The sequence below is a fragment of the Poecilia formosa genome, unplaced genomic scaffold (genome assembly GCF_000485575.1).
Source record: "Poecilia formosa unplaced genomic scaffold, Poecilia_formosa-5.1.2 Scaffold52, whole genome shotgun sequence".
NCBI lineage: Eukaryota > Metazoa > Chordata > Actinopteri > Cyprinodontiformes > Poeciliidae > Poecilia > Poecilia formosa.
In genome coordinates, this window is record NW_006799991.1 from 1,496,308 (window position 1) to 1,522,685 (window position 26,378).

At 41.5% G+C, this 26,378-nt stretch overlaps 2 protein-coding genes across 3 annotated transcripts; one reads left to right on the forward strand and one right to left on the reverse strand.

The window, feature by feature from the left end:
• Positions 1-560: 560 nt before the first annotated feature.
• mydgf (myeloid-derived growth factor) lies at positions 561-10,369 on the forward strand. Its single transcript, XM_007552712.2, has 6 exons — positions 561-787; positions 2,022-2,072; positions 2,166-2,227; positions 3,848-3,929; positions 6,007-6,079; positions 8,131-10,369. Exons 1-6 carry the CDS (start codon positions 653-655, stop codon positions 8,208-8,210), a joined length of 483 nt encoding a protein of 160 aa, XP_007552774.1. The 5' UTR covers positions 561-652; the 3' UTR covers positions 8,211-10,369.
• Positions 3,964-25,319, reverse strand: LOC103138561 (actin cytoskeleton-regulatory complex protein PAN1). Of its 2 annotated transcripts, XM_016671837.1 has the most exons (4): positions 23,550-25,319; positions 15,577-16,620; positions 10,075-10,215; positions 3,964-5,727 (listed from the first exon to the last, which is right to left on the reverse strand). In XM_016671837.1, exons 1-2 carry the CDS (start codon positions 24,585-24,587, stop codon positions 15,736-15,738), a joined length of 1,923 nt encoding a protein of 640 aa, XP_016527323.1. In that variant the 5' UTR covers positions 24,588-25,319; the 3' UTR covers positions 3,964-5,727; positions 10,075-10,215; positions 15,577-15,735. The 2 variants fall into 2 exon arrangements, with proteins under 2 accessions (XP_016527323.1, XP_007552864.1); XM_007552802.2 differs by lacking the exon at positions 3,964-5,727 and having other exon boundaries at positions 9,219-10,215.
• Positions 25,320-26,378: the final 1,059 nt, after the last annotated feature.

Sequence of the window (26,378 nt, forward strand, 5' to 3'; positions counted from 1 at the left end):
ATAGAAAAATGTTTAGAGAAATAAAAAATACATATATTTAAAATAAATCTTAGCAATAACAAAGGCAACAACAAAAAGAAAAGCAAACCACAAAAATCCATCTAAAAATATTGAAGAAAAAAGTAAAATTATTTATGTAAATATTTGTAAAATGAAAATAAACTGAATATTAATTAATAACATACCTTAACATGACCTAAATGCAATAATAATAATAATAATAATAATAATAATAATAATAATGCGTTGCAGTAAACATAGATAACCTAATAAGTATGATAAAATATAACATGCATATATTTCAACTTTTAACACAGATGACTGACTATTAACATGGACGTTGTATTAGTTGAAAAAGAGCGTCACCGTGTGGTGATAAACAGGCCACAGTGAGCGTGTCCATTTCTTATGGAAAGGAGTTCCAAACCATGTGAAATCAAATTTAAACTAAGTGCTTTTTTTATTATTATTATTGTTTTTACTTGTTTTTAAATATATTTTTTAGCGTTTCCCTTCAGGTAATTGCTGTTGCTGGCAGTGGTTCGCAGCGTGACGAAGGCTCTGACGTCATTAACAGTCGACGGGACATCTTCTTATTCGGATTGACTGGTCGGAGTGTAACACCATACATCAAAGAAGACCGAGGAAGAAAATGCAGCTCTTCGGTAAAATGTCTCTTCTGCTTCTGGGGATTTCAATGTCCCTGTGTGTCTCGGCCGAGCAGACAAAGGTAGTGGAGTTCAACGTCAAGCCGGGAGGAGTTGTGCACACTTTCTCTGAGAAAGTCGTAAGTTGCTTTTCTTGTTTTCTGAAGCCACCGACTGCTCATTTAAATTGAGTTGCCTTGGAAACGAAAACCTGCCAATATTTTTAACCCGAGCGTTCCTTTACAGGAAGTCAAATTCATTATGTAGGTCTGTGTACATACATAATGTATAACAATTGACATTGTTATCGAGTTAAAACTGTAAAAGATAAAAAAAATAACATAACCCATTTTTATCTTTAAAATATTCACGATGAATATGTCAAGTTTGGCATTTTTAACGGTGAAAGCGGAAAAACTACATTCCATCGGTAAATTGTAGTCGCGGAGTGATGACCACACAGCCAGTGAAACGCTGACACGTCTAAGCTCATCTGCCACAAGGGCTTCATTGATTGGATGAGACTTTTTTTTATTATGTTTTTATTTATTTATTTTAATGGCGCTGAACAGATTTTCATGAAAATAAGCCTAAAACTTTTGAATGTTTGATGTACAAGCATTAAAGAGTGTTCCATGGAATATCATGTTGATTATTAGAAGGTATTTCCTCATGTTTGGAAAAAGCCTCATCATGGCAGTTACAGCATAATTGACACGAATGAAATTTTATTTCTTACTTTGTTTGTGTGCTTTTCCAATGAATTTCCAGTGAAACGTTTGATGGGGTGATTCTTATTGCAGACATTTCAAGAACCGGTATTTTAAAAGATTCCTTTCCTCGTTCCTTTTCAGGTTTCCGTGTAATCCTAAAATGATCTTCATCAGAAAAGCTCTTCAGGCTTTCTAAGAGTATTTTAAGAAATGTATTCAGACTTTTCAGCCTTGGAAGACTTATAAATAATTCGGAAGGAGAAAACTTTCTAAACTCATAGAACGAGCCCCTGGTGTTTCTTCATGTAACAATGAACTTGGACACGAAATGCTAAAAATAGCACTTTGGGCATTTTGTTTCCCTGTGATAAAATTATAAATGCTTCCCATTTATTTAGGTTATCTATTTAAAAAAAAACAAAGTATGAACTGTTTGAGTGACAGAAAATAATGTCAGAGACTCTCTTACTTTTTTTTAAAACACGACTTTCATTTAATAGTAATCTTGTTTGAATTACTTTTTTATGTTCTCAGTCAGTTAATAAATTCATTTGTTGCTAAATATAAATAAATCAGTAAATAAATCAATAAATGTATTATTAAATTAAGTTGTTCAGACTTTGTACTAATTGGCATTAAACCTTTTACTGTCTTGTTTCAGAGCAAGTATGAGTGCATCTTCACCTATGCTTCACAAGGAGGAACTAATGAGGTATGTGCTGTCTTAATCACTCGGACCCTAAAGTTTTATTTACTATTAATCCCAGCTGGCACGACAGTGAAATATTGCTCTGCTCTAAAACAGCAATGGCTGATGAGTGTGGGCCTGAGCGAAGACGACCAGCTGTTTTCCTGCTCCGTGTGGAGGTGAGACGGGCACAACTTGCCGACACTTAATCGATTTGCATTCAAAACATGTCTTCCCCTGAAACGAATCCTTTAGGTCCGTCCTGATAAGGAAGATTCATTCCCATAATGTGACTGTGTGAACAGATGTGTGTCCTCCTCTCAACATGAGTAATACCTGCCCACTCACCGAACCAAACTGTCTGTGGTTGTTCCTCCTCTTCACTTGGCCGACCCCGTCCTCATCATCGCAAACGTGTCCCATCTGCGGCTCCTCTGAGTCACCTCATTGATTTATTTATTTTTTTAGTCAGTTGTGACAGTTGCAGAAAAAAAAAAAACAATCAACTAAAACCTCTAACAATGTCTTTTTGTTAGATTTAAATGGGTAAGATGATGAGAAAAGTTTTAATATCACACAAAGATAACCTGGATTTGTAGAAAAGCTTTAAGTCGTTGTTATTAATGATTTATTAAGAGGAAAAAACCCAGTTTGCATTTACCTTCACGTAGGGTCAGGTTGGCATGACTCTGTGTGAAAATGTTATTGACCCCTAAACCTAATAACTGGTTGTGCAACTCTCTGCAGCAGCAACTGTGGTCAAGCAATACCCGGCAATTTTTCATTATTTGTTTCATTTCGGAAACATGGGAGAAAATCGCTTGCGTATAACCCGTCTGACAACATGAAGTATACCGAAAGATCATGTGAAAACAACTCATCATCGCCTAAGTAACTTCAAGAATAGATGAGAAACAGAAAGTCTGTAACATCTGTCTATCTGAAAGGGTTTCAGAGCCACAGTCGGAGCCATTATTCACAAATGGAGAAAAGTTGCAGCTGTGGGGAATTTTACCAAGATTGACCAATCTTCCAAAAATTTCTCCTAGAGTGCATTGACGACCCATCGCAGAGGTCACAAAGGAACCCAGAACATCTGAAGTCCTGGAGGTCGTCTTAGTTAAAATGACAATTCAAGAATAAGAAAAAACAAATGTCAAACAGAAGGATTGGATTCCTTTAGATTTGTTGCAAAAGAGATCCAGAGTGTCAGAAACTGGCAGTCATGTGAAAGTCTAGAGCTGCTTCGCTGCATCAGTGGCCGACATTCAGTTTGACATTGCAGATGGAAAGTGATTTTCTAGTGAAAAACTTGAAATCTTCAGACATTTTCATCGACATGCTGCTCGTCGTATATTGCTATGAAAAAAATCTTGAAAACAGAAAGGCTGTACAGTGTGACAAATGTCAAATTGGCAATGGAAAAAAAACAAAAAACTGGTGTAATGCAGCAAGTCTCATCTGAACGACTCAAAACAAAATGAAGGTACTGGAGTGGCCTGGTCAAAGCATTGAGATGCTGTACATGACCAATGTGGTTAGAATAAAAAATTTCTGTGAAGAACGGAGGGCCACAGTCAAATAAGAGTAACTATGTTAAATCGGTTAACTGCTGTTTGACTGTATTTTTGTTATCTTTGATATAAAATGATGTTTGATCTGAAACATCAGATCAAACATCTGAAAGTAAAAAAAAAAAAAAAAAAAGAAAGGGGATCTGTCACGGAGCAGTGCACACTGAAGAGACTGTGTGTTGGGATCATTATTGTTTAAACATTTCTGTCTTTAATTTCTTTCAGGCCTCAGGGAAAATCATACCTGTTTTTCACCCAGTTCAAAGCTGAGCTGAAAGGAACCAAAATTGAATATGCCAACGCTTTTGTAAGTATGAAACCAGGCTGTTAATTTCTGCTTCTTTTTTTTTTTTTTTGCTTTTGTGGCTTTGTTTTTAATGAACCGATGTTGTCAGCTGATCTTGATCCCCAAGGAGCGATGGCCACCTCACCAGCTGAATACTGATGAGAGCCAAACGATAATTGATCAAGAATCAATAGTGGCATTAAGCCACATGAAATTGGGGCATAAAAATCCCGTCTTGCATGATTTTATAGGATTGACCTATGTTTGCCTTTAACTCTGCGTCCTTTAGAGATAAAAATCTTATTTCTTGACAACCTGCTGCCACAAACCCTCTCAAGCCGAGGCAAACTAACGAACAGCATTAAAGAATTGCTGCTTGATGTTTCCATTCTGCCTCATACACGCTGACAGTAGAGAGATAAAAGCTTTTCATTACTCGGTTATCTGCACAAATGTCAGAAAATCAAGGCGAATTCCTGCTGAACATCTTTTTGCACAGCCGGCAAATAATGAACATTTCAGCCAGCCACACGCATGTCAAACTCAAGGCTACTTTCATGTTCTGCAGCTTCATATTTCTTCTTCTAAGCAACACATTTTGGTATCAGGTGGGGGGTAGGGGAAGAGATGTCACCATTGATGCTTTGATCTTGTTTTCTGTGACAAAATAGACATTTAATGGCAGAATTTGTCAACAAAACCATGACTTTCCTAGATCAGCATGAAATCATCTAACGTGTGGCGTTAGTGAAGGGATTTATTGTACGTCTGAGTCACAATATTCATCCACCTCATCTCAATCTGTATGGAAAATCCTTTTATCATGTTCCAGCTCTGGATAAATGTCTGTTATTATTTCTTATATAGTTACATAGTTGAAAGAACTGAGATTTCTTAAAAAAAAAAAAAAAAGTTTTATGGCATCTGTTCTTTTTTAAATTTCCACATCATAACTTTATTTCTGGATTAAGGACCCAGACCGACTGAGAATATGCAGATAAATTCTTTTAAAAAACATTTCACTGGCCTCTGAAGCTTCTAAGATCAGGATTTTCCACTGTACCTGTGGTTCTTAACCTGGTTCTGGTTTAGATGACGAACACTGTCATAAACCTTCCAAAAATCTGGAAAAGTTCAGGAAAGGGTTGGGACTTATCTGCTTGGAAGTCCTCCAAAGTCCCCAATAAGAAACTTCTTAAAGAAGGGAAAGAATGAATGGAAATTAATATCAGTTCTTCTGCTACATTTGGTTAATATTTTTTAGTCAGAATAGAGGTTTTGGATGCTAACATAGCATTTTCACACTATTAACTTATTAGTAGTATTTTTTTAAAATTGTGGCTAAATTACGGGGGAATTTTTGGATTAATCTCCTGTTTTTATCTGACTACCAGAATCTCTGCCAACAATCACCTGATTTTAATTAGTTTTCTAAATGTCTCTTCCTCTCATCCATTAAACCCACTATGAGCTCCACACCTCTGCATGTTTACAGCTTTCATCCTCTAACGATGGCCTCAGCGCCTCCCCAACGTTTTACAACTTCACGCAAGTCAGAAATACAAACTTTTATTAGTTTTTGGAGTCCGACTTGGAGTTGTATCTCTGCACGTAATGTTTTCAGTGGAAGGTTAATGTCCGGACGGTCACTTCGCAGCGGTCTGCCGTATCTGATGCGGTCGTGGTCTGCGAGGCGATGCGAGGCACACCTTGACACGCCTCCTTTCCCCCAGCAAGGACATTCCTGACACTCGCGTCATTAGAAAGAGAGAGAGAGAGAGAGAGAACATGTTTCCTCCTCCTGCTCTGGCTGTGTGCCCTGCACGGAAAAGACAAACGGAGAAAATAACTTCAGAGTGAGGGGACTGAAACAACATCGCATACACAAACACATCTCTTTGACCTTGATGCTGAATCGGAGTTCTTTCCTCTGTTCTGTTTGTTTTTTTGTTTTTTTTAGTTTTTCCTTCCTTCCTGTGCAAATGACATTGTTCTCTGTGCCGCCGCCTGTTATCTCTCTCTTTTTTTCTTTTTTTTTTTAATCTCTTGTTTTTGTTTTCCACCGTTTCCTCCTCGTCGTTTGCGGATGCGTCTCCAGTCAGAAACGGCAGTGACAGGCCAGCGTGACGTACCTCTGAAGCCAGACGAATTTACTGTAGGAGAATCAACAGGTGAGGAATTGATTGTGTCTCCAAGTGTTCAATCAACTCCCTCTGCCTGTCACATCAGTCTCTTTCTCTGCCTCCACACACACACACCCCCAGCCCTCCCATTATCACGTTGCAAGCTCCCTGCAGATTCCCCTGCGAAGCGTGCGCTCCAGCTGTGAGTGGGTTTTCACAGTCGTCCCCGTAGCATTATTTGTTGTTCTCCGGCTCCCGCCGAAATCCCCAACTGGGGCTTCAGTTCCAGCCTGTGATTAGCAGGATTTGACTAGTCACCCCGACTGGCAATTTACTTCAGCTGTCATTTTCAGCAGATTAGACGCTAAAGTACAGAGGCTTACAGGCTCCGAACTCAGCGCCGATGACAGACTTAAGGATAATCCCATCACTGAGAAACAGCGGGAGCGATGAATTCCAGGCATAGATTGCTTATCGGCGTGTAGTACAGTATGTAAGGGGCTTTTTAATTACTACAGCCCTAAAGCACTTTTTGTGCTCCTGCTGCAACACACGAAGGGATGTTCAGGTTTCGGTAACCCAAACAGAGACACCTGTTGGACAAAATAGTAACTACATGCAAAGATGCGCTAAAAGTATTGACTTATTTTAAACCTATACAAACCATTCATTATTTTCTTTTCTTTTTTTTTTCAGCTTTAAAATATTTATGTTTTTATTTTCTGGTTTTTATCAGAACTGCATGCGTCTCTATTCTAACACTGAATAATTTATCCAAAACCAGACATTTTGCATCCCTTGCTGGCCTTTAATTGTCTGTGATTCATTTATTGCTGCACTCTGAGTTTTCATTCTCCATCTAGTGGCAGCTGTAATTATAATGCTCTTTTGTTAGGACTTTTTTTTTCCTGAGAGCTAGGTGGAAATAATCTAGTTAACTGGTTCATTTAGCAACAGAACTACAAAACAAAAAATATACTAATAAATTATAGAAAGCAAAAATGAACCTTAATTTATACAAGTTATTCTAACCTTAACACACTGAGCTCAGACAAATAACAGAGCCTGTCCAGTTGCCAGACAAATTACCTTTTTTTTTTATTCCAAAACATCTATTCAAGCAGCCATGATCTTTGTGTTTGAAAATGTATCACAATAACCATTATTACTGAGCTTTACAGTTATGGTTATAAATATTGTTAAAATGTGTTGAAGTTATTGCTACAATGGTGTTATTAACCGCTTTGTGTTGGGTTATGTCAAGTAGTAGTAGTAGAATATTTTCTTTGTCATACTGTTTATGATTGTACCGTTTGTCTTCAGATTAAGACTTTGATTCCCTGAGATTACTGGTATTCATAAATACAAAATAATATAGAATCTAGAAAATGTTTATATATTTTTACTTATGAAAAGGTACGAAGAAATAATGTTCCCATCAAATCAATTTTGTTGCAGTGTCCAAAAATGTCTGCTCATCCAAACGTCATAAAATTAACTGCTCCAGTTGTTGTTTCTATGGCAACAAATACTTTCTACTATTTAATGTATGAAGAATAATTAAGTTGTTTCTTTTTTACATTTTATTTTTTATATATATAAAAGCTCAGCTAAACAGCCATAAATCAAAATATTGATATATGATGATATGTTAGTGCTTTGGTATTTATATTTTTTGTCATAAATATGTTTGGAAGATGACAGTTGCATCATGGGAGATTAAAAAGCAGATACAAGTCAGGGCTTCAAAATATATTTAAGACTTCTTGCAAAAAAGATCAAGTTGTTAGAGAAAAACAACCTCTAAACATTAAACAGCAGAAATAAAACAAAAAACCCATAAGACGGATAAGAAGATAAAAATCAAGGTTGTACATTAGCACAGACCTGATGTTGGTCTCATTTTTTAAACTTTCATGTCTCATATTTTTCTCTGCAAAAACATTTCTCTTCTGAACCTCATCATAGCTTTGACGTCTGATATTTAGTCTGTAGGAGTCACAGCTATAGCAGAAATCATATCTATACCTACATAAATCTAATGTTAAGTGATGCTGCACAGACTCCAGCAGTAATCCACTCTCCTTTCTTAATTCCAGTGACCCAAAGAGATGGAAAGTTCAGCGCTCAGCTTTCCAAGTTGACCGTCATTGGTCGGACGAGACATGAAGAGCTGTGATTGGACAGAAGTCTCGCTCTGCTGTGACCAATCACAGCACCTCGGTGAACTGTGCTTCTGCTTGTTGGGATTTCTTCCTGAGAAACGACCGAAAACGGAAGCAGCTTGAAGCTAATATTGGTTTGAGGGGACACGGTGAACCAGTTGTAGTACATATCCAGCCTTTTTCACTAATTTTGTTTTTGGGATTTGTTCTACAAAAGATGAAGGAATCAACTGATTATCCAGACTTTTCTGGATCAAAATCGGCCATTAGATTACGTGCTTCTGTAGTTGTTTCTTAGTTTGTAACATAAAGAGATTCTGGTTTGATCCGGTGGGTGTGGGAATGCATAGCCTGGTGTTGGGATGGGGTCTGTCCAGCTTAGATACATTTTATATTAGCAGGAGATTTATGCATCTTGTGTAATCCCGAGAGGAGAGTGAGTAATCCCTGGTATTGTGAAGCGGCAGCACGCATCCAAACAAGTAGAAATTGCTCTGTCTCGCTGCGATCCGCTCTGCTGTTGAAAGAAGCACTTCAGCGTCTCCGTTTATCTACATCTGCTGCAGATAACTCAAAGCGTTGCGTCTGATCCCTCCAAACATCAGCCAGGTTTTCGTTTCCTGCCATTTCCCTCTGATGAAACTAAACTACTTCTAAAAATACGTCACAAAACAGAATCAAAATGCAAACTATTGACGAGTTTGAGTCTATATGTGAAACTCGCTGTACGGTGAGGTTAGTATTAATGCTATACATTAAAACAAAATTATATAACATGGCCTAATTGCTTAAACAGAAAATAGCTGACATATTGATATAATCAGTTGTAATGATGTTTTTGAAGAAGCATAATAGCACGTTCTTGTAGACTTGAAACCAGAACTTTTTTAAACCTTCAGCCAGCTCATGCCTGGTAAGATGTAGAGTCCTGAAAGGTCTGGAGGAATATGGAAAAATATTGGATTTACTCCCTTTTTTCCACTGACTAAGTGCTAAAAAGTCAATGTCTCAAAAATAAAAGCTTTTTTTTTTTTTTTTTACATAAATATTGAGGTAAGTTCCTTTATCACATCTTCCCTTGTTGTCCAACTCACTGACCGGAAATAAATTAATTTAAAGATGCAAAAAGGGCCATCGTTTCTCTACTTTATTGGCCTCTAACAGTACGAACTCTTAGAACTGCTGGTTCTTAAATTTTGCCAAGCAAACCCATTTATTTTTTACAACAGATGGTGCGACTTTACAAGAATAACATCTGGAAGATATAAAGTATATTTAATGTAGGATTGTAGATTTCCAAATGGAGCTGATATCACTTTGCTCAAGTGCCAGAAGTGTTGAAGCAGCTCTTTACCCACTGAGCTGAATAATAAAGAAACCTCAGCGTTGCTTTAAGTTTTCTGGTAGTAATAATCCCCAACCAGATCAAAGTTTTGTAGTCGAATGCTATAAAAGCAGCTGGGGGGTGGGGAATCTAGAAATTGAAGTCTGGAACATTAGTGCAGATGTTTAACTCAAAAGTAATAAAATGTAAAGCATGCACAGACATTTGGAGGTTTCTAGATGAGGAATAAAAATGCCAGCGCTCGCTCCCTCTCGAACCTCTGGCTTTCATCTCTCGGTGCCACATGTGGGGATCAGTGAGAATATTGTGCAGGTTTCAGAAGTGCTTCATTATCACATGCCCCTCATCTCCCTCTCACTCCTTCTTCTTCTTCTTCTCTGCTCTCCCCTTTCTCTGTAATGCTCTGCGGCCTCTTTATCTTACCGGCATTGATCCGAACCCTCAAACAGCACAAGTGTCCAAGGATTGAATTCAGATTGGAGGATTTCTCTGATTTGACTCTGCTCTTGGATTAGCTGGGATAGGCGGCGTACCTTCGGTGTCTTTCATCTGGTGTCGAGGCGATCCCCCGGAGCGGAGGAAACGCCGGGTCCCTTTGTCACCATCCAGGCTCTCTTTCTCTCTCAGGGGGGGGTCAGAACAGGAAAAGATCACACCCGGACCTCGACCTGACTCTGAGGGGAAAAAAACACAAAAAAAGACACAAAAAAAACAACTTGCGTTACTAATTTTGTACATGCGTCCTTTCTTTTTCTACCTGTTGATTGCTGTGAATCATGATGAAACTTGATGGGTGTTTGAATAAAGACACGTTGTCACCTCGGTGGAGATAACTCTTGTGTTTTTGTCGGGTTACATCAGTCGTGGTCTGATTGAAGCTGCCGTAGCCTTGTCAGAAGGGTAAACATGAAAAGAGAGGAGGAATTTGATTGCCTGTGTCGAGGCGTTAAATATTCTGAGAGCTGTCAGGGCCGGGCCTCGGCGAGGATTGCGTTTTTATGTCCCATCTTATCTGCCCAATAGCCGTAATTTCTAGAAGCGCCGCTAATGCATTCCTAATTTGGACCGGTTTAGGGAAGCAGCCAGTGTCGGAGCCTCCAAATGAGACTTATGAGACCCTTTCTGCTAGAGTAATGAAAAATTAGCCTTAAAATGTATTCCGTGAGCGTAGTCAATTAACATATATTGTGCTCAAATAAATGTTTCTAAGAGATAGAGAGCCTCTATTGTTTCCCCGTAATTTCTGGGGGGAGGAAGAGGCTTTGCTGGGAGGATCTATTAAATCCAGAGGCACATATGGGAATGTATGGACTGGCTGATCTTTGTGGGCTTACTGAGATAGAAAGTCAGGAGGGATTTATCCATCATTATGTTAAATCCAGAGAAAATCTAGATCGTCTACAAACCGGTGTCTGCTCGCTTGATGCAAGAGTCGCACGTCGGCGCTGAAAACTCTTCATTCAGGAGTGTTTCTGAGCCTGAAAATCGCTGCTTTTTCACCCGCTGAAAACTCCCTGGAACAGCGAGGTGTTAATGATTTCCTGACATGCTGCGCAGAACCGGCCCGCACCTTCGCAGCAAAGCAGAACCTGTGATTTCTGCTGCAGTTTGACGGCCAAATTCTGGCCCGTTTCTGTTGAGCTGTTTGTTCCTTTGAGTTGTAAATCTCTGCTTCTCAACAACTCTTTGTTTGCCCATCAGCTCTCTCCGTCTGCGGGGCCCAGAGCTGCCTCGATTCTGTCATCCAGATCCTGAGCACATATCAGCACCTCAGCGTACTGTCTGACACCAGCAGAAAAAGTTCCTTGCATCACAGGAAAAAGCTATCAGGAGGAACATGCAGGATGTTGTGGAGCAGAGGTGTACCACACAGAGCTCCTGCACAGCTTGTTGGAAGTACAGGTTATAAATAAAAAATGGATGTTATTGTTCTAGTTAGATCCTGGCTAAAAGAATGGGCTATGTGAACGGAGACTTTATATATTCCCATGCAAAAGTATTCATACCCCTTCATGTAACGTTTGTGCACTTGTTTTATTAGGACTTTATGTGGCTGACCAACATAACCACATAAATCTCAAGTGGTACAAATGGCATGCATGTGAATGTAGCTTGAGTGCAACCGATTGCCTTTACAAGTCCTCCAACTTTACAAGTTCCCCAGCTGTGAAGGTCTCAGGTTTTAAGAAACCTCATGAAGAGTTTAAAGCACAGTTAGAGTCAATAAAACAATATCCCATCAGAAGAGCGGGACCTAAAAGAAATCTTGTTTTTAAGTTTGACACAAGCAACACAAAGGACACAGCAGACATGTGGAGGAAGACACCGAGGTCAGATGAGGCCAACGTTGATCATTTTAACCTAAATGCAAAATGTAACGTGTGACAGGAAAACCAACAATGCACTTCACTCTGTGGAAAGCATCCCCAATGTGACCTGGTGTCAGATATAAACTGCACTGATGAAACACAATGTTGGGAGCATCACTTCACCAGAACCATGGAAGCTGGGAAGACGGATCGGTGTAGGTTCCTAAACACCTTGTGAAAGTCCAAACCTAATTCAACTGCAGATCTTAAGGCTTGAAAATTGATGTTTATTGTTTCTATTCACCCAATTTGACCGAGCTTGAGGTGTTTTGCAGTCAAGAATGAGCAAAATGCCTGTGACTTGATGTGTAAAACTGGTAGATTCACATCCCCAAAGACTTGCAACTGGAAAGATTGAATATTGATGAAGACTTTGCAAATTTGTATTTTTGGAAACCACGTATTATTTTCCTCCCATACAATTATCTGCTAGAATGTGTTCGTTTATAAACTGAAGTTTGTGGCTATAAGTTGACAAAATGTGAAAAACGGTTTGAATACTTTCCAAAATACTGTATTGTATTTAGTTTTAGGGATTTTCGGGGAACTTTAATCAGCCCTGTTTAACATTTATAACAGTATTTGGATCTTTGGAGTGAATTACATGCACAGCTAGTGGTCTTTGCTGTGATCTGTTATGCATTTATTCTGTTTGTAGAAGTTCAAAAATAAAAAAAGAGAGAGAAAAACATCACTTTCAGCGTTTAACAGTCTCGGAGCTAGGAGCAAATGGTTTAGATCAAAGCATATTTATTTGTCTGGATGGCCTAGTAAAAGTCCAGACCAAAGTTCAATTGAGAATCTGGCAAGACTTCAGATTTTGGTATCTAGATGTGCAAAGCTGTTAGTCATTTTTCTTTCCACTTTACAATTACGTGCTATTTTGTCTATGGCATTAAATCCCCGCATAACGTATAGAGATCTTTGGTTTTAAAATGACAAAATTCTTCTTCAAAAAGAAGAAAAACTTTTACAAGACACTGTAGCTAGCTAGTCACGTATGTCATTAATTTAGCAAATATCAGACTACAATGTTGCAGATTTTAACTGACAAACTTTATTCAATAAAAATGAATATAACTGGTTGAATTTAATTAGTTTTTGTCCAGGTTGCAGGTTAGTTACTTATCTCAACCTTATATATTTTAGTTAAATCTATTTAAGTCATTCGAATCAAATCTGTTTATTTATACAGCGCCAGCCAATTCACAAAAAAATACCACTTCAATTCACTATGTAGATTCATTATGCAGAAACATAGTCAATTCATTTCATTCAAAGTGAGTTACATCCATCCTAAATAAGTCCAAGTGTAAAATAATTCACTGATATATAGCTCAAAATAAATCCGACCAATTTCAAATGGCTTAACAAGTATGTGGCGACAGTGGAGAGTTGATTGCATTGAGCCATTAGCTTTGCAGCAATCTATCCTACTCTGAACTTTTTTTTTTTTTGGTAATTCTTTTATAGTGCAGCAGTAATTTCAGTCCAGTTGGCCTGATTGCGAATCAGTGATCCTGGTACCATCAGATGTAAGGCAATGTCTCCTTCACTATGCGTGTTTGTGAGATGCGAAGGAAAAGCTGCTCATTCTTTTTCCTTCAGAGACTCGTGTGGTAATTTGTTCGGTGTTTAATCAAGACTTGTAAAAGAAAGATTTCGCATTCAGGGTGCATGCAGAATTTTAAAGGATTTACATAGAAATCGGAGAAGTCTAATTTACTCGAGTCGGTCTCACGTCCTGGTTCTGGAAAATCTGGCAGCTAATCCCTATCTGAAAATAGTTTCACATAAAAGCATCGCTCACTCATTCCAGAAACTCTGTTTAAACCCGATAATGCCCATGTCTTGTGAAATGTCTTGGGCTTTAGAAGGACTGATACTGATATGAGAACGTGTGTCGCAGTCAGGCAGCGTAAATATAATGAGATTAACCGCCGATTTTGATCGTTTCATTGAATTTGTTCACAATGGAATAAATTGCAAACTAGCGGCAGCTTTATCCTGTTCAAAAAGGTCGGCACAAAGAGAAAAGGATCCAATAAAGCAGCATTTATGTCCTAAATGAAACAGCTATTGATTTCCTGTGTTGTATTTATGTAATCAATCTGGCTGGCATTCCTCTCCAACACACCAGCTCCTTATTTCTTTCCTGTTGCATCCCCTTGACATTTAGAGGGGAACAGATGGAGACGGAGGCCAGGTGGGTCGAGCCAGAGGCAGCAAAGGAGATGGGATTTTTGTAACACCGTGGGGCCGGGTGAAGGGTACAACGTATCGCCAGCTGCCCCCTGTCTCCCTTGACATGCACCCCAACGTTGGCCCGAACGTTTCCTCTGTGGCCTTGCCAAGCTTCTCTTTTTATGAGAGCTTTTTCTTGCCTCTAGATGCACCGCAGATCCCTGACCTTGCCTCTCCCGAGTGCGTTCTCACACCGTCGAGCCAAAGCAGCTCAAGCCGCGCCGACTTCTCATCATAGCATCACGACTCCTGACAGCAATTACCGACCACAGGCGATGCTGATATATATGAGTGACTATGCCGGGATCCATTGGAGTGAGGTGCAATAAAGTAATCACCTCTATCTTTGTCTCGCCATTCTGAGGTAATTGCTGTTTCCTTCAGATTTCTGGCTAATAATGCCTTCCCCTCTGCCCTTTAGCTGTGCAGTCCGTGGGAGTTCTCAGAGCCGGGGTGCAAATTGAACATCTGCACAAAGGCTCTTGTTACCTGAGCGGTAAGCCGGCCAGATGTCATTACGGCCCCGTGCGTGCACCCAGGAGATTTGAGAAGCAGGGAGGTGAAAAGGGTGGAACCAGCACTGCAAAACCACAAAACTCTTACCAAGTATTTCTGGTCCTAGCTTCAAGTGCAAATATCTCCATACGCTTGAAATAAGACAAAACTAACTTGCAGGCAACTTTTCAGCAAGAAACATGAGCTCGTTTTGAGTCATTAACTACTTTAATATTGATTTTTAAAAAGTGGCTGGTTTCCCATATTTCAACTTATTTTAGCTGAAAAGTTATTTCTAAATTAGTTTTAATTTATTTCAGAAACTAGACCCAAAAATACTTTGCAACATTTTGTGCTTTTGCAGTCAAGTTTCACTTCATGTTATGAAATCAGGAAGTAGGAGCTTGTTTTAAATCAATAAGTTCTTAATACTGATGAAGTACCAGTTAGCGTCCCATATTGTAATGCACTATTGTTACTTCTAAGTTAGTTTTGTCTTAAGATATTTGCACTAAAATCTAGACCAAAAATACTTGATAAGATTTTGTGTTTTTGCAGTCAACTTCTGCCCTTTTTGCTTCAAGTACTCAAATCTCATGGCAGGAAAGAGGGGCTTGTTTTAAGTCAACAATTCCTTAATTATTGACTTAAAACAAGTACTAATTAGGTGTCCCCATGTTATATTTTGTAATATAGGAACATTTCTTGTTCAATTGGCAGATTATTTCACTTATAACTAGTCCTTTTTCATCAACATTAAGGTGTTACTGACTTAAAACAAGCTCCCATTTCTTGCTGAAAAGTTGCTTCTAAGTTAGTTTTGTCTTTTTCCCCAAGTATCCTAAGATATTTCCACTAGAAACTAAACCAGAAATACTTGATAAGATTTTGTTTTTGCAGTGACGCAGTTGTTCTGGACTTACTCACCCTGAGTTGCGTCTGCATCCCGTTGCCCTGGAAACTTGATCTCAGCTGAAGTTGGCGAGCCTTAAGCTGCCTTAAATCACTCCCCACTCCCGCAGACATGTGGCTGGTGCTGTGTATGTGCCTCTGTTCGATCGGCCGCCCCCCTCCTGCTGCATCGTCTCACACGGTGGTTGAGAGCAGCCTTCTTTTCTCAGGGTACGGAGGAGCTTTGCGGGGCTCTTTCACTTTCTTTGTGGGCTCAGAGAGTCTGTGGTGCGGGTACGGCGGGGGCTTGCGGGCCCTGCGGCCCTGCCCCGCGGGTGGTTTGGCTGCGCAGGCGTTCGAGGGTCCCGCTGAGGCCGCTCGCCGCTCTTTGTCGTGCAGGGGCAAACTTTTGGTTTCAAAGTTGGTGGGTGGGCAGCTGGCAGACTGAGGGTGAGTTAGCGACGGCGAAAATGGGCCAGCAGATGGGAGATCGCTTTGTGGGGTCTGGAGTGACCCGACTTTGGTCTCTATGATGACAGAAGGGCTGAGGGCGGGGGGTGGATAAGACTTTGGAGACAGAGGGGAGGAAGGCTGTGATCCAGGGCTGCCGGGGTGATGGAGGTTCACCGTCAGCGGAGACAGCCCGGGAGTGGGAGGCCGAGCAGGGAGGCTTCTTTTAGGAGACAGAACGTGATCCTGGGTGGTCGGGTTTCTAGACGGAGGGAGGCTGTTTGTGTTCACACGGGACAAAGTTTTTCTAGGGGACCGCCCACAAGTTAATTGAACAATCCGACTCCTTTCTGACAGAAAGCCCGCGGTCACGGAGCGCAGCTGCCCGTTCTGCGAAGGCTGACTTCTGCTGTGATCCTCTCTGCTGGGGGTTCCGTAGGAGTCTGCGGTTCCTGGCTGGTTTTCAGCTCCTGAAGCCCTCTGCTGGGCGTCGCGTACTGTCACTTCACTGGAGCTGGAGCCTGAACTGTAGCTGCTGTCGCTGGGAGGCTGAGCTTCTCCTCCAGGCCTCTGCTGCTCCTCATCATCCAGATCAATGGAGGAGGTTAGATAGTCAATCTGCTGCACGACCTAGAAAACACACAGAATGATTTATAAATAAAAGCACAAATTATCCGCGACACTCTCCCAGAGGGAATAATTATAATCTGTTGCAAGCAGATTTTGTTTCTGTACTGTAAAGTTCCCGAAGTCGACATGTTTTGAAGAATCAGAGAGCATTTATAGCATGGTTTCTATTAATGAATGGGTAAATTAAATTATGAAATTATAAAATCATGCACCTTTTTAAATGTGTGTAGCTGCAGATCGTCCCTTTTGTATTAAAAGAAATTGCTTTTGGATTCCTACTTAAGTTCGGGTCAGGAAGTCACTTCGGGTCATCACATCAAATCACACCAGTTACTGGTTTTGGCTTATTTTTTATTTTTTTTGCCTTAATTGTTACAAAGAATAAAATCAATTAACATAAAGCAGAAGGACTTTTGTTGTTGTAGGTGGGACATTTTCAGATTTTGTCACACTGCAAGCACAAACCTCAGTGGATCGTATCTGATAATATGATCTGTGACTGAACTCCATAAAGTGTCTAAAGTGGTAGGGTGAAAAGAAACGGCACTAAAATTGTTCTGCACATAAAAGTCAACAAAATGTGGTCACGGTTTTGTGTTCAGCACACCAGAGTCAAGAAGAGAAGCATTAGCAAAACCCCTTAGCATAACGCAGCCACTACTGTGTTTCAACAGAACATAGTTTTGCTACCTAAAAAGTCCAATTTTGTTCCCTTCTGAATGAAAAACCTTCTTCCACATGCTTTCTGTGTTCAATACATGACTTTAGACAAACACTAGGCAGGTCTTCTTTCCAGCTATTTGTCCACAGGGAATTCATTATCTGGCCTGAAAGTTCAGATGGACGGTCATGTTTTGGACAGCGTGTTTGTTTGCTGAATACAAATTCAGGCCAGGGGTGGATGATTAGACTTTAAAGTTTTATTAGGTTATCTAATGGTATGATCGTGGTAATAGTAAAAGTGATGATAAAAAACTATTCATTACTTCTATCTGGAGGTAAGTGTATAGCTGTGATTGCATAGCACATCTGTTAGAGAGCCATAAACACAAAAACTGCTCTTGAAAAACATTCCCATTTCAAATACGCTCCTCGAGGACACCAGTCACATAAAGAATGATTTGTATCACTAAAGTGCACACAACAACTGCATCAAGTTTATTGATATTTATCGTATGGGACAAGCAGAGGAGAAAATAATGAAAATAATTCTGATAATGCTGCCAGATTTGGGTTTTTGATTGTAATTTATCGCGACAATGATCATAAAATTGGATGGAGGTTTGCAGTCGTGACATAAAAACATTCAAGGAGTATCCGCACTTTTGCAAGATATTATATGTCCTGGTTTTATATGCTGCACTGACATTCTTTTCCACATACTTCAAGTAGCATCAGTGGGAATATCAAACTTCTCAATTTTGGCGTTTGGGAACTTTTTTTTCAGATGCTAGTTGATCTCTCATCAGAAACCTTTACGTACTTTAACGGCAAAAAAAAAATTGCTACAGAAAAAAAAACTGAAAGCTAAATATTTTATTGCAGCTTCACAAACTAAAGATGAAGGGTGGCTTAGCAAGTCTGAGGCAGACGTATACCTCGCAGGTTCCCGGCTGTACATCGTCAGCTCTGTTTTTTTTTTTTAGCCAGACTGCAGAGGACCAGGAACAGGCGTCTCACTGTGTGCAGCGATTGACCTCAGGAACTTACCAGCTGTTTTTACTAAAACAGAGGGGATCGCTGTTAATTGTTCTGGCTCGTCTGACACGTTCATAGATCAACGTCGCTGTATCCGTCACGCCATAGTTTAAAGTTAAGCAAGTAAGACCATTTTTAGAGTTGCTTTCAGGAGTAGACGCCAAATAACTTGGATCATAAAATCCAAATCTGGACATAAACACTTCACATTTTTAACCTTTTCGGAAAAAAGAAGAAATACTTTCATCATTCAGCTCTGCATTGTACCGATGGGCCATGTCTTACAGTTTATCTTGAGTTTGAATTGTGTTGAGGAGGTGGTGGACGCATAAGGTTTAGTCACAGATTAATCACAAACCCGTATTGGTGCTTTGATTTTTTTTTCCTTCTTTTTTTGCAAAAGCCACTCAGAGAAGTAGTGGGTGAGCAGCTGATTCATGTGGACAGAAAATGGAGATTATTCTGCCCTCCCTCATATCAAATAGGTCTATATATTTCTGTGCCTTTAATATAAGGTGGAGGAGTTGCCAAGGAGCTGTGATTCAGGAGAACTAATATTTAGGAAGTTATGAAGAGCTGCTGTATAGAGGAGACATAATAGAGAAATAATAAATAAACCTGCTGCTTTGGGGGGTCCCTTAATTACAGGAAGCAGTGAGGCAGATGTTCACATGGCCTGACTCAAAGTCCACCTTTGTTCAGTGTGATTAATGTTTAAAACACCTCACTGCTTTTACATCCATTTTGTTCCCCCAGCAAAAAGCTTTTAAAAACATCTCAAATCGGGACGTCTCAGCTCCGAGGCTTCAACAATTTAACCTTCAGCTTTCATTACCAAACAGACAGGCTTTTATTAACGACGCAACAATCTGCATTTCAATCTGACTCCGTCTTGCTTCGGTTTGGACCATTTTTTGCTCTTCTCTCGTTAATTGAATGATTTCAGAAGAAAGACACAATAAGGACCCTGAATAAGGCGTAGTACCAGTCAATGAGACGATGACATTACAATCGCACAGGACAAACTAACATGTTATGAACAAAAGCTGGTCCTGGTGGGCAGAGAAAGTTCGTCCCACGACGCCCCGAAACTGGAAACAACAAGCAGCACTTGTTCAGCAGATCTCAGTGATCTGGTTTAAATGTGCAGAGTTAAAGGATCACTTAGGTGCTGCTGAGATGCCAGTCTGGGTTAAGATTTTAAAACAAACATGGAAGGTTTCACTTTTACACGTTAGCAAAAGCTGCTAAGACCTGTTGATTACTGCCTGGTTCACTGGGATGGCTGTTGCATCTGCCTGAGGGGACAAAATGAAGACCTACGTTACATTTTAGAAGTCCTAAATAAGAAAAAAAGAAATGGCTACTCTGTTTTATATATATATATATATATATATACTGCTCAAAAAATAAAGGGAACATTTCACTTTAATTTTGTGTGTGGCTCCAAATCCAGGCTTCCATTGGTTCATAAATTTGATTTCCATTGATGATTTTTGTGTGATTTTGTTGTCAGCACATTCAACTTTGTACAGAACAAATATTCAATGAGAATATTTCATTCATTCAGATCTAGGATGTGTTATTTGAGTGTTCCCTTTATTTTTTGAGCAGTGTATATATATATATATATATATATATATATATATATATATATAAAGAAAAGGCCTCAAATCAAAACTCACATAGAGATCAAACTCCGGAGTCACCAGGAGATTTCTTCCAGATGGAGTCAACATATAGAAATAATTACAGCCCTGAAGCTTCTTTAAGGTTAAATAAATAATAAAAGTTACGGCAAACACTTCTGGTGGCCTTCCTCTCATCTTTACTTTCCACATCGCAAAGACGTTAAAATCATCCAAGACAGAATGAGAGTACTATTACAGTGGTGTGAAGGCTAAATTTAGTCAGCCCTCCCATCTAACGCTCCTTACCCAGATAGTAAAAACCCTGCTCCATAATCTATCAAAAAAAAAAAAGAAAGAAAAAAATGACACACATGTCTGAATGCAAAATGGGTGCAGAGAATAAGTATATGCTCTGCAGGCGTGCACTAATAAAAGCTCAACACAAAGACACACGAACACACAGACACACAGGCAGCTGCGTGATGACAGAGGCTGGAGAGATTGGAGAAAATTACGCTGGGGAAAATGTTTGACCCAGCTCACCACCTGCTCTGTGTGCACAGATAAATCCTCTGCCCATGCCGGATGAGTTTTGTCCTCTGTGTTCAACAACATCCTTGCTGATGTCAAAGGATGACCTGATTTGTTTGCCTGTTTTGCTTTTTGTTTTTTTTTTCTGTTAAAGCCGCAGCAGGTTTTTGAGCGAAGCCTTTCATTTCGCTTTGAAGTGGTGCATGTAGTATATGCACATGCAGTGACTCTGGGCAGGTACTGCTTGTTAATGTCAGAAATCGGAGGAGATAAAAGGGCTGCTTTTCATCCGCTGCTCGCTGCTTTCGAGGACGTTTGTTAAAAAAAACAAAGTCTTTGACCCCTCGGGTCTACACACACACACACACGCTCCGCTGTTGGAGCTGAGAGATGTTTATTGTTGAGCTCCGTCATTAAAGTTTCACTCCGCTCTTCGAGCTTAACGCGGTTCTTTCTTCTCTTCGGGATCTGAGTCATGGTGCAGCTCTTTTTTTTTTTTGTCTTTACACTTGACTGAAACACATCAGCAGATTATCGCCGTCAGACTGACGATCTATGCAAATTTTCCTCTACTTTCCATTGAGCAAAGATGCTGATCATGTTGCAGCCGCACACTCCTATGTATGTTTGGGAATTTTATGCACAAAGCCAACAGAAAATAGTGAAATGAAAGAAAATTACATGTTTTATTTTTGTAATTAATGTGAATCCTTTCCCCCCACTGAGTCAAACTTTGCAGACGCCGCTCTGCTGAAAGTCTTTTGGGCTTCGTCTCTTCCAGGTTTGCTCATCCATGGACTGAAATTAATTGCAACTTTTCTTTGCCAAATATTTTAAACTTGCATTGACAGTCGAGTGCATTTGAACATCAAAGCACGGCCACATATTCCTAATTGAATTTAGTGATTGGGCTTTGACTAGACCACTTAAACCACCCCATTGAGGCTCAGACGTTCAGGACGTTTGCCATGATGGAAGGCGAACCTCCAGGTTTCCTCCCAGGATTGTTTTGCATTTATCTCTATCCATCCTCATCTTCACCGTCTCTTCAGCAGGAAGGCGTCCCCACATCACGTTGCTGCCACCAACATGTTTCACTGTGTTCAGGCTGAAGTGGAGTGTTGTTGTTTTGGGGGGATTTTGCCACATGTACAATTTTGCATGCAGAGCTGAAAGTTCAGCTTCCAAGTCAAGTCCTTGAGAGTTACCCTCCTGTAAGTTTATGGTGCATGTCTTCTCCAACACACCTGAATCAAATGAACGGCTCCTTACCAGGCCTCTGCAGAGCTGAACGTCGTTCGATTCAAGTGTTGCAGCAGAAATACGTCTAAAAGTTGCAGCAAGGTGTCTCTAGAGGAGTGGAGTTTCTGACTTAATGCAAACTTTAAATGAGACTTCTAATGACTTCCTATCACCAATGGTTTTGCTCTTCCCACTCTGCCATAAAGGCACAGTTATTAGTTGCCCTCCACAGATCCTCCCACTGGTTTATCATCTATATAGCGATAAATTTCTTATCATTATAACAACTTTGATTTATTGCTGTCGCGACAAATTACAATTAATGACGTTCGAACCTCCCCAGATGTGTCCGTATTGTCAGGATTGTTAGTTTCACTAATTTCTCCAGTGTTTGTTCAACGAGAGTTTGAGTAAATATCAAAACATTTGAAAGTATTTGTGCAGTGTAGTAAGACAAATCGAACTTCTTTATGTGACTGGTGTCCTAAAGAAGCGCATTACAAATGCTTTTCAAGAGCAGTATTTGCGTTTGTGGGGCCATGATTGTTGTGTCATGGAGACACAGCCATGCTGTTAAAAGAAGTAGTAAATAGTTGACTTTTATGGTTCTCACAATAGTACCACAAATAAAAAAAATTAAAAAAAAACTTGATCATCGTCTTCCTTCCAGCTTACAAGTCGGTGTTGGTCTGTCACATAAAACCCCAATAAAATTCATGTTTTTCAAGATTGTGGTTGTGATGGGAGATAGTAAAAGCAGTGCGATTACTTTTCCATGCCAGTAAACGACCTCTGTCCTTGCCTCACTCCATTTCTCTTCCACATTAGTGCTTACTGCTTAATGCAACAATGCAACACTACTTCCACAGCGACTTATTCTCGTTTCATTTGCCACCTCTGTTTATACATGCAGCCTTATCAATCGCTTTTTTCCCCCCGCATTTCTTGGTGTATTCTACATAAACTTTCATCGCAGCGATGTTAATTCTGTCAGGGAGAAGTCTTTAAAGTCACAATGATGAAGTTACTACCTCTGGGCTTTGGCTGTGACCTCGCTGATCGGACGCCAGGAGGAAAGATTTGCGTGTCACATTTACTGGACGAGGCACGGATATTCAGACATAAATGGATTATAAAAGAGCGCCGGCTACCGTCCAGCTGTGCCTGGAGCAGCAGCTGTCCATGAGAGGGAAAAGCGGTGGAAAAGAGAGGATGTTAGAGGCAAGGCTTTTTACTAATGTCACCCTGCATCGTCTGAACATCCTCTGAATGCATCTGGCAAATGGGCCATAACTACCGTCTCATCCACCTTTATGAAAGCGCACGCCCGACTTGAGCACAAAGTGCCAGACTCTGGAGTGTCTGGGGAGAAGAAAGGAGAGCCTGAGAAACAACAACATGTTTTGGGTCCGTGCATCCCCGCTGCAGATGCTTTTCTGCTTGTTTAATTCTGCTGAGAAAGTGCATTTGTAGTCTGCCTTGTTATCTCTAAATGCCCTCAAGGTTGTTTTTTTTTTTCTGCAAAAGCTCCAACATTTTCTGCATGAGGAAAATGTCTAAATTAATGAGAGAGGATGCAGTAAGGCCCTGATTTGTTTATGTTCCCACCCTTCAGCCTTGGAAAGAAAAGAGACAAATCTGCAGCTCTCATGGCAAAGTTTCAGACACATGATACATAAATCAACAAACAACTGTGTGTGTGTGTGTGTGTGTGTGTGTGTGTGCGTGCGTGTGTGCATGCGTGTGTGCATGCATGTGTGCATGCATGTGTGTGCATGCATGTGTATGCATGTGTGCATGCGTGTGAATGTGCGTGTGTGTGTGTACCTCTTTGATTTCCTGCTGGATGTCCCTGAGGGAAGTGAGGACCTGCTCCAGGTTGTCCACCACCCGTTTGATCTGATTTCGGACCACCTTTCTGCTGCAGCCCACTCCTTTCCTCTGTGGCTCCTGCTCTCTGTTTGGTCTGTGCGGTACCCACGTCTGGTTCTGACCCAGGATCGCAATCCGCTCCGAGTTCGGCCGGGGCCTCCTGGGGCCTCTCAGGGTGGCGGTGCAGCCCAGGGCTCCTGGAGGGGTCTGACTGGAGAAGATGAGCCCGTTGAGGGCCGTCAGGTCCCTCTGACTCTGAGAAGTCCTGCCGTGTTTGTTGACGCAGCTGAAGCTGGAGCTGAACCCGCGCTGCCTCTCGATCAGCTGCTGAGTGCCTGAGCTCAGCCAGCTGGAGGAGTGGACGTCTCTCTGGCGGTAGGTGGTGTGACTGGTGTAGTCCCACATCTTCCCCTCGCTGTCCTCCATGCACATCACGACGGGCACATTGCAGTCGGGCGTCTCGGCCAGCAGCACGGGTACAGGAGTGGGATGGGGCCCCACCAGAGGCCCGTATTTGCTCACTGAGGGGCTGCTTGCGGGACCCACGTTTTGGCTCTGCGGCGGCGAGGAGCAGCTGTCGGCCAGTCCTTCCTCTGGGCTGAGCTGAGAGTTGCTGCTGGGCTCCACCTCCAGCTCTTTAGTCTTGCTCCACCTGGCAGGACCGTCCTCTCTCTGCTTCCCAACGCCGCCTGGCAGGATGTGATGCCCCCTCAGCACCACCGGCAGCATCCCTATGCCATTACACCGGAGCTCCCCCTTCTTGGCCCGGCTGGAGAAGAAACCGATCCCCTTGGCCCTCTCCAGCGGGGTCAGAGCGCTGCGGCCCTCTGAGCTGGACCTGTATGCCCCGTTGAGCCCCAGGTCGCCGCCACCGCTGCTGCTGTGGTGAGCCTTCAGGCTGTTGCGCAGCCATGGGATGAAGTGGGGGGCGTGAGCCTTGAAGCCCCTCTGCTCCCCAGGTGTGGTGGCGGTGGCCCGGCTGTCAGAGAACATGCTGACAGATGTTGACCTTCTTCCATGGATCTCTTCCTGCTTTGGCCATCAGCATCTGCTCTCCCTTTGCCGTTTCCTCAGTTTTCAAAACTTTGTTTCCTCCTGTGCCGTTTTCCCTCCTCAGCTCAAGTCCCACCCTCTGCCTCTGCTCCTGCCAAAGCCTGGTTCTGATTTTATCGCCCTGCCTCTTCCTCCCGCCTCCCCTCCGATCCTGCTTCTCCACCCACTCGTCTCGCTCTCCGTTGTGGTGCTCCTGGAGCCCCTCTCCCTCCCTCTCTCTGGGCCTGTCTCAGAGAAACCAGGAGGCCCCCTCTCCCTCTCTCTCTTCGTCTTTCCCCTCCGCCTGCCTGCGTCTCACTGGCTCTGTAGCAGCAGAGGCTTCCTGTCTCTACATCGCTCTCTCCCTCTCTCCTCACCCCTCCCTCACTGCACTGCGCTGCCTCCTATCCTCGCTCTTTCTTCCTCCCACTCCCTTTCTCTCTCTGCCTCCTCCCTCGCCATCCCTGCCTCCTCTCTGTTCTTATCACAGAACCCCTTATCACCCTTTTGCAACTCTCCTTTCTTTCCCTCTCCTCCGTGTCACTGTTTTTTTTGCACTCAGCCCCACCTCTCAATTTACCAGAGAAAGCAGCTGAAGTTCAATCAAGGCGGCAGTATTATTAATCCCCCCACCCTGTTAGAGAGTGTGTAACCATGTGACTTCTCATCTGATTACTCCTTTCCCCAGCTCAGCCCATTACAATTAAATGCTGCTTACAGAGGGATGGGGTGGGGGGTGGGTGGGATGGATAGCAGCAGGAAGGGTTGAAGCACATAATTGTGAACCTGTAAGATGAGGGATCAGCGCCAGCCTGGCAGAAGAAGAAGAAACTGCCCCTCCGCAAACAGCAGCCTGCCTGTGGGACTGCATGCTCCCCCCCGCTTATAATAACTGTCAGCAAATAGTGTCACATTACCTCCCTGTTGTTTTCCCCTGTTTTCCATTTCCAACTTCGATTTGTTCTAATTAAACAGAGGCAGCTGCTCTTTACTGGACTCCTGCTCAATATTCATTTTTTCTTTCTTTTTTTTTTGTTTTGGTTGTCTGAATCAGATTTCTTGTGTCTGACAAGCTCAAATGTGCCTCCTGAGGAGCTTTTTCCACTCAGCTGCTGCTGCATTGGTGGGAACCTCCCTCTCTGGCAGCATCTTAAATGAAAAACACCAGCAGAGACACACAAAAGCCCTGACAGTTTGCTGTCACTCAGCACCGAGACGCTCAAAGCATCTGCCATGCTGGTAGTCACACAGCAGTGTGCTGCTGAGGTAGCGCCCTGTTAAAATATGACTTCATCTCCTGACATGCAACACATAGGAATACTGTACATACTCGGTGTAATCTGTCTGCATGTTGACAGATTGCTGTCAGTCTGTAGTGACCATTACGATGGATTAAAAAAAAAAAAACATTAAAAAGTGAAAGCAATGGAGCAGCTGCTGTTAATCCTTCTGAACTCTTCCGCGGCACACGGCCAAATACTGTGGCTGGTCTGGCACGGATGTCGACAACCTATGCTAATCCCTCCTTCTACCTACAATATTCCACCTTCTGTTAGTTGAATGTAGTTTTCTTGTGTTGTTACTTGTTACAAACAAATTTTATAAACGTAAAACTGCGTTTTAAAACTCCAGTGTTAACTTTAAAAAATATATAAATAAATTTTTGTACATATTTGTTAAAACTCTCACTGTGTCCTGACTACAATATATGAAACAGATAATTTGTGAAAACATTGAGTTCCTCCGCCTCAT